Source organism: Cherax quadricarinatus, chromosome 26, assembly GCF_038502225.1.
Source record: "Cherax quadricarinatus isolate ZL_2023a chromosome 26, ASM3850222v1, whole genome shotgun sequence".
Lineage (NCBI taxonomy): Eukaryota > Metazoa > Arthropoda > Malacostraca > Decapoda > Parastacidae > Cherax > Cherax quadricarinatus.
Window position 1 is genome coordinate 29,886,602 of NC_091317.1, and position 16,065 is coordinate 29,902,666.

A 16,065-nucleotide genomic window follows, 5' to 3' on the forward strand; every position below is an offset into this window, starting at 1 on the left:
TTATACGCATAAATTCTAGTGGCTTCAAATCAAGCGGGAGAAAGCTGGTAGGCCTACATGAGAGAGAATGGGTCTCAGTGGTGGGTGTGCACCCTGTGAAAAAAATCTGGGACTCAGTGGTGCATTGTGGGAACGCCATCTTGGTAGTTCATTTTCACCATGCTTCACGGTAAGAAGTACCTCACTCCTCGGCGTATTGGAGGTCTACTGTTCCCAAGTGATAGTTCTAACAGTGATGGAAGTGCCAGTGAAAGTGAATTTCATGGTTTTGGAGAGGGTGTGACCGAAAGCAGTGCCCAGGATTACGTAATTAGTGATGAAAATCCCGATGACCCACAACCGTCCACCTCTGGTGCTGGCACACCTCATTCACGTTCACCTGTACCAGGACGAAAAAGGAAACTATTCCCCCATTTACAGGACTCAGATCTGAGCTGTGAAAGTGATAATGATAGTGATTTCAAAGTTATTGACAGCAGCTCGAGTAGCGACAGTGAGGGAGAATATTTGCCAGTGAAACGGCATTATGTTCAACACAGCATGCATTCTGGTAGTGTGCCTTATGCCCTTCCAAGGCAAAGGAGTAAATCTGGGAGTACATCCTGTGGCCCTACACCACGACCTGACAGTGAAGATGATGATATTGTTACAATGGGGATGTGTAATGTGCGTGGGGAAGGTGATGGTGGTGGTGATGTTGGCGGTGGCATGAGTCATGTGGCACCAGCAGCGGGCCATGCTACTACCAACGCTGCTGACTTCACAACTACAACCAGCCTCACCCAACCCCACACTCCCACAACAGCCACAACCACAACCTGCACAACCACAACCACGTTTCAATATCCAGAACCCACCAGCAGACCGCATCTGGGATTGGCAGCAAGGTGACGATTTTATTTCCAATCCCCATGACTTTGATGAAACACAAAGTGGAATATGGTCATTGTGTACACTTGGGAACAATGCCACTGAACTAGAATGCTTTCAGTTATTCTTTGATGAACCCCTGATGGACATTATTGTCAGGGAAACCAACACATACTATGAGTACATCATGGCAAATACAATTTTTTCACCAAGATCACGGTTAAACCAGTGAAAGGACACAACTGTGACAGAGATGTACCTGTTCTTTGCCACAATAATGCTTATGACACATGTGTATAAGCACACTGTCACCACATACTGGTCAACAGAACGCCTGATTTCAACCCCAGGTTTTAGTGACATTAAAGGAGTAAATCGTTTTTTGATACTGTTGCGTATGTTACACTTTTCAGACAAAACAAGGCCTGACAGAAGTGACAGGTTATATAAGATCAGAAATGTGTTTATGTACCTGAAACAAAAGTGTTGCATGTATTTTTATCCTTTCAGGAAGCTTGTTATTGACGAGTCTTTGATTTTATTCAAAGGAAGACTCTCATTCAGGCAGTACATACCAAGCAAGAGGAAATGCTTTGGTATAAAGTTATTTGTACTGTGTGATTGCAAAAGTGGTCTTGTTTTGGATATCATTGTGTACACTGGCAGTAATACATTGAGAGATATCAGGAAGTTATTGGGTATCTCTGGTGATGTGGTTTGAACAATGATGGAACCATATCTTGGTAAGGGGCATATATACTGATAACTGGTACACAAGCCCCATACTCAGTGATTTCTTGTGAGTGAACATGACAGATGTGTGTGGCACAGTGCGTGGTAATCGTAAGCTGGCACTCACAGAGGTGAGGTGCAGGCCTTTGCTGCCAATGATATCATGGCATTTTGGTGGCATGACAAATGTTATGTCACATTGTTGACATCAGTTCACTGAAATGAAATGGCACACACTGGCAGGCACAATAGAGAGACCAATGAACCCATTCTAAAACCTGCAGCTGTCATGGACTACAACTTCAATATGTGCTTAGTGGACAAATGTGACATGCAGATTGGGTTTGCTGATTGTGTGCACAAGAGTTATAAGTGGTATATAAATTTTTTTTTCCATCTTCTTGACATTTCCATGCTAAATACTTATAACATATACAAGTTAAGGACCAACAACAAACCAAAATATGGTGAATTTTGTTTGTCAGTCATCAGACAAATAATCGTCAAGTGCCAAGGAGCAACACCTGCAATAGACCAGCGTCCACGAAATTACCAACACATGCCATCTCGTTTGAGGCCTGGTGATAACTACCCCATACAACTGCCTCCTACTGCTTTCAAGAAAAGTGCTCAGAAGAGGTGTTTTGTATGTGGACATACCATAAAACGCCCATAAACATGCAGAGACACTCGTTTTATGTGTGAGGAGTGTCAAGTGCCACTCTGCATATACCCATGTTTCAAAGAGTTCCACAAGCTGCAGCAGTACTAGGAAAGTGTTCAGTGACTGTACATATGTATATATATTATGAAACAATAGTAATAAACACAGTTTTGTATTGTTTGTGTAAACAAGTTTTATACACAATCTAATAGTGATAATGTTTGTTCAGTTATTGTGTTGTAAACAATGAGTGTATATTTGAACAATGCACCTTACTTTGGTCTCACAGCCACATAAGTTACTTAGAAAAGAAAAATATTGGAAAATACAAGAAACCTTCGAATTGGAGTAAATAAAAGAATACCGTGTAGGTGGCATTCGCCACTGTTGCCATACACCGCTCATTTTCTGCCAACTTTGCGCCTCTATATCTTGGTAAGTACTGATGGCAAAAATTTTTTTTTAGGCTTAAAACACTCGGCAAAATAATCCTAACATTTTGGTAAGATTTTTTTTTTTTTCAAATATTTTGCGACATAGAATGACAGTTTCAGAAAGGGGCCTGCGAGAGTCAAAGGGTTAAGGGTTAAACAGAGGATTTAGTTGAATGTGTCTTAATTCACTATTATTTGTTAGGTTTTTGCCTTTGTTCTCTATTATATGCAGTACAGTGGACCCTCGACCAGCGATGGCATCAATTAACGATAAATCTGACTAGCAATACATTTTATCGCAAAAATTTTGCCTCGATTAGCGCTTAAAAACTCGACCAACACTATTCATTCCGTCTGAGACGTGTCCACTTCTGGCCAGTGTTTACAAGCCAGCCAGCCACCGCGGTCGCTTCCAAGCATACAATCGGAACATTTCATATTATCACAGCCTTTTTAGTGATTGCACCTGCAAAATAAGTCACCATGGGCCCCAAGAAAGCTTCTAGTGCCAACCCTACAGCAAAAAGGGTGAGAATTACTATGGATATGAAGAAAGAGATCATTGCTAAGTATGAAAGTGGAGGTCATGTCTCCAAGCTGGCCAGGCTGTACACAAAACCCCAATCAACCATCGCTACTATTGTGGCCAAGAAAACAGCAATCAAGGAAGCTGTTCTTGCCAAAGGTGCAACTATGTTTTCGAAACTGAGATCGCAAGTGATAGAAGATGTTGAGAGACTGTTATTGGTATGGATAAATGAAAAACAGATAGCAGGAGATAGCATCTCTCAAGCGATCATATGTGAAAAGGCTAGGAAGTTGCATGACAATTTAATTAGAAAAATGCCAGCAACTAGTGGTGATGTTAGTGAATTTAAGGCCAGCAAAGGTTGGTTTGAGAGATTTAAGAATCGTAGTGGCATACATAGTGTGATAAGGCATGGTGAGGCTGCCAGTTTGGACCAATAAGCAGCTGAAAAATATGTGCAGGAATTCAAGGAGTACATAGACAGTGAAGGACTGAAACCTGAACAAGTGTTTAATGGTGACACTGACAATGTTGTGAAACACTTTAGGAATGTCATAAAGGAACAGGAGGTACAGGCGTCTATGGGCAGATATGTTGTGCAACAGAGGTCCAGTGACTCTCAAGCTGGTCCTAGTGGCATTAAAAGAAGAAGGGAAGTAACCTGGAAAAAGGACTTGCCACCTCAAGTCCTAATGGAAGGGGATTCCCCTTCTAAACACTAAGACCATCAACACACTCCCCTCGTCCCATCCCATCAATCATCACCAGATCTTCAATAAAGGTAAGTGTCATGTAACTGTGCATGTCTTCTTCAGTTTGTGTGTATTAAAATTAATATTTCATGTGTTAAATTTTTTTTTTCAATACTTTTGGGTGTCTTGCACGGATTAATTTGATTTCCATTATTTCTTATGGGGAAAATTAACTTGACTAACGATTATTCTGACTAACGATGAGCTCTCAGGAACGGATTAATAGCGTTAGTCGAGGGTCCACTGTATTAGTTGATTGCTACATTCAGTAATATAGACAGAATGATAGCTTTAATGCAGAATGCCTAGGGTGATACTTTGTTATGACTTTAGTCTAATATTTCTTTCTTTTACAGCTATCCTCTGTGTCCACCTATTGTTCGCTTTATCACAAAGATCTTCCACCCTAATATTTCTCGGCATGGAGACATTGGAATTGATTCCATACAGCACAATTGGTCATTAGCTCTCACTATCTCAAAGGTTCTCATCTCAATACAGTCCCTTCTCACTGACCCATATACGAAGGTGAGTGTTTCTCTTGTGTGTAGTAACAATCTTTCTTCACAAATAACCCAAAGTTAATAGGAAATTGTAAATATTTCTGCCCATCCTAAGACATTATCAAGTTGCAGCTAGACCCAGTCTCGACTTAATATTTGTCCACAACAAACTGTAATGTCATCTGAAGTTTCTACTCCAAATTGTGGGTTATTTGGAAATTGTTCCATGTGGTAGTTTTCATAATTTGTAATGCTATGACTGGATGTGATGCATTTAAGCTCACAGTTCTACTTGGCTCCTTCAAAATATTTATTTCTGGCCATTTCTGTTATACCTTACCCTGAAGGCAGGTCTTATTTAAAAAATTGCTGCATTTATTGTTCATTCTATACCTTGTATTTATACTATATATTAACCCTTTTACTATCCAAACCCTCAGTCTGAAACTTGTCCACAGTGTCCCAAGAATTTTCAAATTTTTTTTTTTATTTTTTTATGAAATAGTAGACAAAGGTAATAAAACAAAAAGTATGAAATTTGATCGAACATTTACAAAATTACGCTTTTGCGAATTTTGGTGTATCAGCAATATTTATTCATCAGTGATTTTGCCCACTTAAGAGTCCTATTTTAGCCCAATTACATTATTCATATAACCAAATTCTTAGCTATTTCACTAGTATGTCTTCCATTTTATCGATTGAGCACAAAAAATTGCCCAGTCAACTAGTATTTCAATTACTCAATAAAATGGTCAGAAATTGGTAATTTTGCCAGTTTCACACTAATTTCAAAATATTACAGTTTCAAAATAAGGTCCAGAATAAACAATGCAGGCATTCCTGGCACTAAAATAATATTTCCTCTGTCTGTTAGTTGTTTCCAGGCTTTACACATGAATTCCATTTTGATTTTTTATTCCCACTAAGAATTTTTATTCACACAAAAAAATAAAAGATTTACTGTTATTCACTAATGTAATAATTATATAAATAATATCAGCACATTCTTGAACGCATATTAGACCCACCAGTTGATGTGTATTGGACGTGTGATGCGAGTTGTTTACTCTCAAATACTGGCAAAAATCAAACATTTCCTGATACTTTGAGTTCAATTTCAAGCTAAACCCAATCAAAATCATCTCTATTTCTGTAATATATCTTCTTTTCGATCAATTGAGAATACAATCATAAAAACCATGCAAAAATACACCACAAAGTTGCTGTTTTAAACCAAAAACAGTCACAGTTTTTTTCTTGTTATGCACTGCATTCTGCAGAATTGTTTTATATTTTGCAAACTTACCGCATAGACATATTCTCTCATATCTAGGTCCAAATTTACCACTCACAGCTTATCTGAATGAGCTGAGCTCATCACGTAGTACTATAGCATGGCCAGTGAACTCAGAGGTGTAGTACTGTGGCACAGTCAGTGAAATGGTTAACCCTTTCTGGGTTGGTCCCTATGACTTTGAAGCCAGTCAGTCCTGTAATACTGTGCCAAAATTCTGGCGGCTTCCAATCTTGCAGGAGAAAGCTGGTAGGCCTACATATGAGAGAATGGGTCTGCGTGGTCAGTGTGCGCAGTATAAAAAAAATCTTGCAGTATGCAGTGCATAATGAGAAAAAACTGAGACCTTGTTTTTGGTGTAAAACAGCAGATTTATGGTGTATTTTCATATGGTTTTTATGGTTGTATTATCAGTTTCTTGGTCTCATTTGATAGCATGGAATATATTACAGAAATAGAGACAATTTTGAATGGTTTACTGACTAAAAGTACCTTGAAATTGAGCTCAAAATAGTGGAAATGTTTGATTTTTGCTGATGTTCAAGAGTAAACAGATCATGTCATGCATCCAATGCACTTAAACTGGCAGGTCTAATATGCACTCACAAATGCAATGGCATTATGTATACAGTTATTACCATTATGTAGTAGTCTGAATGACAGTAAATCTTAAATTTTTTATGTGAATAAAAATTCAAAATGAAAAGCAAGTGTAATATAAGAGTTGCCTGAAGATGTGACGACTGAACAGAGAAAATGTTTTTTTTTTAGTGCCAGGAATGTCTACATTATTTATTCTGGACCCAATTTTGAAAATGGCCTTTCTTGATTTTTGTATGAAACTGGCCAAATTAGTAATTTCTGATCACTTTATTGGGTAGTTGAAATAAATAAATGGGCAGTTTCTTGTATTCAGTTGATAGAATAAAGGAGTTCTAGTTAAACAGCTAGGAGTTTGGTTGACTGGAACAATGGAATTAACCCAAAATAGGGCTCAAAGTGGGCAAAATTGCTGATGCGTAAATATTGCTGAGACCACTACTTCACGGGAGCGTAATTCCATAAGTTTTCCATCAAATTTCATGCTTTTTGTTTCATTACCTTCAGAAAAATATTCGCCATAATTTCATAAGATTTTTTTTTTTTCAAATTCTTTGACCCTGGGAGCAAGTTTGCGAGCAGGGGTCTCGACTCTCAAACGATTAAAAATAGTTTAAATTTATTTTCATGTAAGAAAATTAAACCACCAAAGTTTTGAATAATTTTATTTTTTCTTAATGTAAATATAGACTTAGTAAAATATAGTTTGTCATAAGTAGTAATCATAAAGTGCACCTTCAGTATGGTTGGGGGATGTTCAGCAACATCCTCTGCCTAACTACCTCTCAAAGAAGCTCAAAGAGGAATTAAGGTGTGTATAATTGTGCAACTTGTAGAGAAGCTTGGATAAGTCTCTGCTGCTTCTGATAAAGTAGGGTTCTTGTGTGTTGATCTATGTATAGAGGACTCTAGTAGTTTTAGAAAGATGATATGTTAAGGTGAGCTTTTTCTTCCAAGAGACATTTATTATTTTAATTGATAAAAGTTGTAATGTTTCCAGAAATTTTGTATTTGATTTTCTGGTTGATCTGTGTAAGTGATGGATCCAAGGAACTGGATTTATCCTTCTTTTCCTTGCATGGTATCTGAATGCTTTCCATTTCCTAGGCACTATCTGAGCTGTATGCATTTAGAGCTTTTCCCTGATTTAAATAAAATGTGAAAGTAATGAGCTGAAACATTAATTTGCTCATACAGTGGAACCTCGTTTTTTGTGATTAACCCTTTGGGGGTTTCGGACGTACTAGTACGTCTTACAACCCAGGGTTTTTGACGTACTAGTACGGCTAAATTCTAGCACCCTCAAATCTAGCGAGAGAAAGCTGGTAGGCCTACATATGAAAGAATGGGTCTATGTGGTCAGTGTGCACTGTATAAAAAAAATCCTGCAGCACACAGTGCGTAATGAGAAAAAAAAAACTTTGACCGTGTTTTTGGATTAAAACAGCGACTTTGCACTGTATTTTCGTATGGTATTTATTGTTGTATTCTAGTTTTCTTGGTCTCATTTTATAGAATGGAAGACATATTACAGAAATTGAGATGATTTTGACTGGTTTTACAATGAAAAGTACCTTGAAATTGAGCTCAAATTAGCAGAAATGTTCGATTTTGACCAAAGTTCAAAAGTAAACAAATCATGCTAAGCATCCAATACACATCAACTGGTGAGTCTAATTTTCTTTCACAAGTGTGCTGATATTATTTATACCATTTCTACACTAATGCAGTAGTCTGCATAACAGTAAATCTTATTTTTTTTGTAAGAATAAAAATTCATAGTGGAAAGCCAAAGAAATATAAGAGGGGCCTGGGGATGTGACTAACAAATAGGGAGCTTGTTATTTTAGTGCCAGGAATGTCTCTTGTTTATTCTGGACCCTATTCGGAAATTGGCATCTTTTGAAATTTGTGTGAAATTGGCAAAATTGCTAAATTCTGACCACTTTATTGGATAATTGAAATTGATAAATGGGTGGTTTCTTGTACTCATTCGATAGAAAAAATGGAGTTTTAGCGAAATAGTTATGATTTTTGTCGACTAGTACACTGGAATTGGCCGAAAATAGGGCTCAAAGTGGGCAAAATCACCGATGCATAAACATCGGCGAGACCGCTAACTTCGCAAGAGCATAATTCCGTAAGTTTTCCATGAAATTTCATAGTTTTGGTGTCATTATGATTGGGAAAAGATTCTCTATCTTTCCATAAGAAAAAATAATTTTTTCTTTTTTTTTTAAATTTGGCCGACCCTGACCCCGACTCAGGGCTGTGTGTATGCATCCCAGATGAACGACTATTTGCAAGTCAAATGACGATTTGCGAGTCAGTGTTTTGGTGAAAAAAAAGTACGATTTCCGAAAATTACGACTTTCAAGTCTTACGAAAAATGAGGGTCCACTGTAATCCATTACAGACACCCAAAAATATTAACAAAAAATACATATCATAGAGAATAACTATATACAGTGGACCCCCGCATAACGATGGCATCGCATAGCGATTTTTCCGCATAACGATTACTTTTATCGCAAAATTTTTGCCCCGCATACCGATTAAAAACCCGCATACCGATTTTCGTCCGAGACGCGTCCAATGTGCCCTCAGCCAGCCTCACATGTGCCGCTCCGTCCCATTGTTTACCAGCCAGCCTCCGCGGTAACATCCAAGCATACACTCGGAATATTTCGTATTACAGTGGACCCCCGCATAACGATGGCATCGCATAGCGATTTTTCCGCATAACGATTACTTTTATCGCAAAATTTTTGCCCCGCATACCGATTTTCGTCCGAGACGCGTCCAATGTGCCCTCACATGTGCCGGCCGTCCCATTGTTTACCAGCCAGCCTCCGCGGTAACATCCAAGCATACACTCGGAATATTTCGTATTATTACAGTGTTTTCGGTGGTGTTTCTGGAAAATAAGTGACCATGGGCCCCAAGAAAGCTTCTAGTGCCAACCCTGTGGTAAAAAGGGTGAGAATTAGTATGGAAATTAAGAAAGATTTTGAAGGGTTTGGGGCTAACCCTGAGAAGCCTATGCCAGTTGTGGAATCCATTGTGCCTACTTCAAAGATTAAGGAAATGTGTGCAGAGTGGTTTGAACTGCAAACCTTTATAGATGAAAATCACCCTGACACAGCTGTTGCAAGCCGTGCTTGTGACTATTTCAATGACAATGTTATGGCCCATTTTAGGAAAGTCTTGAAGAAACGGGAGGTACAGAGCTCTATGGACAGATTTGTTGTGCGACAGAGGTCCAGTGACTCTGAAGCTGGTCCTAGTGGCATTAAAAGAAGAAGGGAAGTAACCCCAGAAAAGGACTTGCTACCTCAAGTCCTAATGGAAGGGGATTCCCCTTCTAAACAGTAAGAAGATAATGCTCTCCCCTCCTCCCATCCCATCAATCATCACCAGATCTTCAATAAAAGTAAGTGTCATGTAATTGTGCATGCCTTTTTCAGTTTGTGTGTATTAAAATTAACATTTCATGTGGTAAAAAAAAATTTTTTTCATACTTTTGGGCGTCTTGCACGGATTAATTTTATTTCCATTATTTCTTATGGGGAAAATTAATTCGCATAACGATTATTTCGCATAACGATGAGCCCTCTTGCACGGATTAAAATCGTTAACCGGGGGTCCACTGTATTACAGTATTTTCGGTGCTGTTTCTGGAAAATAAGTGACCATGGGCCCCAAGAAAGCTTCTAGTGCCAACCCTACACCTCAAAGGGTAAGAATTACTATAGAGATGAAGAAAGAGATAATTGATAAGTATGAAAGTGGAGTGCGTATAGCCGACCTAGTCAAGCTGTACAAGAAACCCCAATCAACCATCGCTACTATTGTGGGCACCAGAAAGACAATCAAGGAAGCTGTTCTTGCCAAAGGTTCAACTGTGTTTTCGAAACAAAGATCGCAATTGATGGAAGATGTTGAGAGACTCTTATTGGTGTGGATAAATGAAAAACAGATAGCAGGAGATAGCGTCTCTCAAGCGATCATATGTGAAAAGGCTAGGAAGTTGCATGACGATTTAATTAAAAAAATGCCTGCAACTAGTGATGATGTGAGTGAATTTAAGGCCAGCAAAGGTTGGTTTGAGAGATTTAAGAAGCGTAGTGGCATCCATAGTGTGATAAGGCATGGTGAGGCTGCCAGTTCGGACCACAAAGCGGCTGAAAAATATGTGCAGGAATTCAAGGAGTACATAGAAACTGAAGGACTGAAACCTGAACAAGTGTTTAATTGTGATGAAACAGGCCTGTTCTGGAAGAAAATGCCAAGCAGGACCTACATTACTCAGGAGGAAAAGGCACTCCCAGGACATAAGCCTATGAAAGACAGGCTTACTTTGTTGATGTGTGCCAATGCTACTGGTGATTGCAAAGTGAAGCCTTTATTAGTGTATCACTCTGAAACTCCCAGAGCGTTCAGGCAAAAGAATGTCCTCAAGGATAATTTGTGTGTGCTGTGGAGGGCAAACAGTAAGGCATGGGTCACTAGGGAATTTTTCTATAACTGGTTACACCATGCATTTGCCCCCAATGTGAAAAATTACCTAACTGAAAAGAAATTAGAACTTAAGTGCCTCCTGGTGTTAGACAATGCCCCTGGTCATCCTACAGACGTGTCAGAGCGACTTTATGGGGACATGAGCTTCATTAAGGTGAAGTTTTTGCCTCCTAATACCACTCCTCTCCTGCAGCCCATGGACCAGCAGGTTATTTCCAACTTCAAGAAACTGTACACAAAAGCTCTGTTTGAAAGGTGCTTTGTAATGACCTCAGAAACTCAACTGACTCTAAGAGAGTTTTGGAGAGATCACTTTAATATCCTCAATTGTGTAAACCTTATAGGTAAGGCTTGGGAGGAAGTGACAAAGAGGACCTTGAACTCTGCTTGGAAGAAACTGTGGCCAGAATGTGTAGACAAAAGGGATTTTGAAGGGTTTGAGGCTAACCCTGAGAATCCTGTGCCAGTTGAGGAATCCATTGTGGCATTGGGAAAGTCCTTGGGGTTGGAGGTTAGTGGGGAGGATGTGGAAGAGTTGGTGGAGGAGGACAATGAAGAACTAACCACTGATGAGCTGCTAGATCAACTTCAACAGCAAGAGGCCACACCTGAGGAAATTGCTTCGGAGGAGGGGAGAGAGAAATTGAAGAAGTTGCCTACTTCAAAGATTAAGGAAATCTGTGCAAAGTGGCTTGAAGTGCAAACCTTCATGGATGAAAATCACCCTCACACAGCTATTGCAAGCCGTGCTGGTGATTATTACACTGACAATGTTGTGAAACACTTTAGGCAAGTCATAAAGGAACGAGAGGTACAGGCCACTATGGACAGATATCTTGTGCGAAAGAAGTCCAGTGACTCTGAAGCTGGCCCTAGTGGCATTAAAAGAAGAAGGGAAGTAACCCCAGAAAAGGACTTACTACCTCAAGTCCTAATGGAAGGGGATTCCCCTTCTAAACACTAACACACTCTCTCCCCTCCTCCCATCCCATCAATCATCACCAGATCTTCAATAAAAGTAAGTGTCATTTAATTGTGCATGCCTTTTTCAGTTTGTGTGTATTAAAATTAACATTTCATGTGGTAAAAAAAATTTTTTTTCATACTTTTGGGCGTCTTGCACGGATTAATTTTATTTCCATTATTTCTTATGGGGAAAATTGATTCGCATAACGATTATTTCGCATAACGATGAGCCCTCTTGCACGGATTAAAATCGTTAACCGGGGGTCCACTGTATACTTTTACATACAGAAAAAAATGAGAAATAAACATAAATGACTAATGAAATGGATAAATAAACATTTAGCATCACTCTTACCTTTATTGAAGACTCTTGTTGGCATATGGAAGACGGCAAGAAGGGGAGAGGGAGGAGGAGAGGTTATTGTTTGGAAGGGAAATCAACAAATTCTTTGGCCCCACATTTGTCTGAACTTGCAGCCTCGTCATGCCTTACCAAACTGTGTATGCCAGTTCGCTTCTTGAATTTGTTGAACCAGCCTCTGCTGGTCTTAAATTCACTAACAGCAGCACTCATTCCAGGCATTTCCTTTGCGAGATCCACATGCAGCTGCCTTGCCTTTTCACAAATTATCACCTCCAAACACTATCTTCCGCTGACAACTGAACATCTTCAATTGTTTGCAATCTCTGTTTCGTTAGCACATTTACCTCCTTTTGCAACATCAGCTTCCTTGATTTCTTTTTTCTTCGCCAGGATGGAACTGATCATTGTGGACTTCCCATACATCTTGTTGAGAACGGCCATGCATATGCCACTTTCATACTTTGTTACGAGTTCTTTCTTGAATTCTATCGTGTTTCTCGCCTTCTTTATCAAAGGGCTGGCACTCGGAACTTTCTTTGGCCCCATGGTGACTTATTTAGCAGTCGCACTCAATAAACAAGCACAAAAAACAATGGATTATTATGAAATGTTTTGGATGAATGCGTGGGGTGATGCTCATTCAACGAGAAACAAAAGCAGACTGAGTCATGAACGCATGGGGTGCTTTATGTGGGTGCTCTAGTACCCGAGTCACGTGGGCAAGCAGATGAGTTTGGTATGGACCATTTTCAACTGTATAAAAACCGAGCAGATGTACGAAAACTGGGACAAAATTTCAACAAAAAAAGTAGTGAAAACCGAATCATATGAAAACTAGGGTGTACGAAAACCGAGGTTTCACTGTATAACATTTTTAGAGTGAGGCTGTCATATCTTGATACATTGGCTGAATCAACAAAGTTGTGTTTATGGGAAAAAATTTGACTTATATTTTCAGAATGATCACAAACCTATGGGAAGACCTGCAGAATTATCTAATGAAAGTACTTCAACGTCTTTGAGCAGTGTTCATTTTGTAATAAGTTTTGACTGCTGAGCAGAATTTTTTTATCCAGTCACCTTGTTGCTGGGAGGATGGTTTTTCACATTTTTCATTGCCACTGAGTTTTTAAATAATGTGCCAACAAACTTGAACACATTCTCCAGCTGTATTGTCACCTACAAAAAGCATAAGATGCTCTTTGGCCATCCTAAAACCTATACACATCTTTGTTCACTGAATAAGATGGTTCTTCTGGTATTCTTACCAAAACACCAATAAGACACTTGTAGGGAGTGAGATGTGATATGACTCTCTACTATACTGTACATGAATCTACAGTGATTCTAACTGACAAGGTAAACATTAAGGCCAATAAAATAATTTAAATACCATTTACAAAAAAAAAACTGCATTTACTTATCAAATAGAAAACTTCAATTGAGTCTGGACAGTCTCATTTGATTTAGACTGTGGATGTGGCAGTACTGAAAGGAGTTACTATATACAGCTGCTCCTCGAATTATGATGGTTAGTCTTAAAGATAGTAGCCATTCATTTACTTATATATGACATATTCACATTCGACTTATATTTTTGATCTACAATGAGTTTGTTGGAACATAACCACATTGTAAGTCAAGGAGCACCTGTATGTATTTAGTACATAGAGGAAAGAAGAGAGTTCTATGTAAGACTTACTAGACTAATTCTAGAAAGATTCCAAGACCCCCATCACTTACCAACTTGAGGCACTGAAGTGCTACAAGTGATCCTAATAAAAATTTCTATCAGTTCAGTCCTTGTAGCGAAAAGAAGAAAACTTTCAAGGAGAGTTATTATGTTCTCACATTAAGACAGGATATTGGAGTAAAGAATGTGTCGTGGCTTTGTGCATCGGTCATTTTCCCAAAAGGGAACAGTATCACACCCTTACACATCTAATATAAAAAAGTAACTCTTGCAAATACAAGTACATCACCAATTTTCTAGCACCCTTTGTTCCAAAGCCTTGCTGGATGTTTTGCCGGACCAACAGAGGTCACGCAATAATTAAACAGTTCAACCTTGACCCACTAGTTATACATTTCCAGTGTCTCTAAACCATTATGGACAGCTAGAAACTTGGGAAGGGCATCTGAGGTACTTGAGGTTGAAGATAGGATTTTCAGATGTCGGCCTACTGCTGTGACACATTCTTCTTGGCTCTCTGTTTAAGCACTTCATCCAAGCAAAACTGTTTCATGTGCTTTGACTTTTCCTGTGGAACTTTGTATGCCTCAGATAAAGATTTGTTAGCTCTTGTTTAATCACAAAGTTACATTATTCAAACCTCTTGATAAATTCACCTGAAAACTCAGTTAACTTATCACTAGTATCAGATCAAGGAAAGGGGGTGACTTGATGCAGGTGAAGGGCTCTTAATCCAAGGAACTGGACTTATCTTCCCCTTGGATCAAACTCCCAGGCACTGTATGACCCCTATGGGTTTAGTGCTTTCAGCAACATCTGATTCTTGCATCCTCCTTAGAAGTCATAGCTAGGGTTAAATGTAAGCAAAATAAGCTAAGAATGACACAAAATCAAGGGATTACCATCAACAATTGTAGTGTAAACAATATAAATGAGCGTGCACTACACAACGCCATCTGTGGGCGTCCATTAAACTAGCCTGGCAATCGCAAGAATTTAAAGTGCCAGGTCATCGGTTCCCAGAAAATAGGTGCCAGGTCATCAGTTCCCAGAAAATTGGTGGAATACCTGTGGTGTAATAGGATGTAAATAATTATAAAAATAACATTCATTTCTATAGGTAGTAGGTTGGTAGACAGCAACCACCCAGGGAGGTACTACCGTCCTGCCAAGTGAGTGTAAAACGAAAGCCTGTGATTGTTTTACATGATGGTAGGATTGCTGATGTCTTTTGTCTGTCTCATAAATATGCAAGATTACAGGCATGTCTTGCTACTTCTACTTACACTTAGGTCACACTATACATACATGTACACATTTATTTATACACACTCATCTGAGTTTTCTTTGATTTTATCTTAATAGTTCTTGGTCTTATTAATTTTCCTTTTATATCCATGGGGAAGTGGAATAAGAATCTTTCCTCCGTAAGCCATGCGTGTTGTAAAAGTCAACTAAAATGCCGGGAACAATGGGCTAGTAACCCCTTTTCCTGTAAAGATTACTAAAAAGAATAATAAGAAGAAAATTGTCAAAGTGGGAAGTCTGAATGTGCGTGGATGTTGTGCAGATGATAAGAAAGAGATGATTGTGGATGTTATGAATGAGAAGAAGCTGGATGTCCTGGCTTTAAGTGAAACAAAGCTGAAGGGGGTGGGAGAGTTTCAGTGGAGAGGAATAAATGGGATTAGGTCAGGGGTTTCAAATAGAGTTAGAGCTAAAGAAGGAGTAGCAATAATGTTGAAGGATAAGCTATGGCAGGAAAAGAGGGACTATAAATGTATAAATTCAAGGATTATGTGGAGTAAAATAAAGATTGGATGTGAAAAGTGGGTTATAATAAGCGTGTATGCACCTGGAGAAGAGAGAAGTGTAGAGGAGAGAGAGAGATTTTGGGAAATGTTGAGTGAATGCGTGGGGAGTTTTGAATCAAGTGTGAGAGTAATGGTGGTTGGGGATTTCAATGCTAAAGTGGGTAAAAATGTTATGGAGGGAGTAGTAGGTAAATTTGGGGTGCCAGGGGTAAATGTAAATGGGGAGCCTTTAATTGAGCTATGTGTAGAAAGAAATTTGGTAATAAGTAATACATATTTTATGAAAAAGAGGATAAATAAATATACAAGGTATGATGTAGCACGTA

General features: G+C 38.9%; 1 protein-coding gene across 1 annotated transcript in view; it reads left to right on the plus strand.

The window, feature by feature from the left end:
- morgue (modifier of rpr and grim, ubiquitously expressed) overlaps window positions 1-16,065 on the plus strand; it is a 152,447-nt gene that overhangs the window by 98,926 nt on the left and 37,456 nt on the right. Inside the window, exon 7 of the mRNA XM_070088886.1 lies at window positions 4,338-4,509. Coding sequence (XP_069944987.1) covers window positions 4,338-4,509 — 172 coding nt within the window. The remainder of the gene's footprint in view (window positions 1-4,337; window positions 4,510-16,065) is intronic.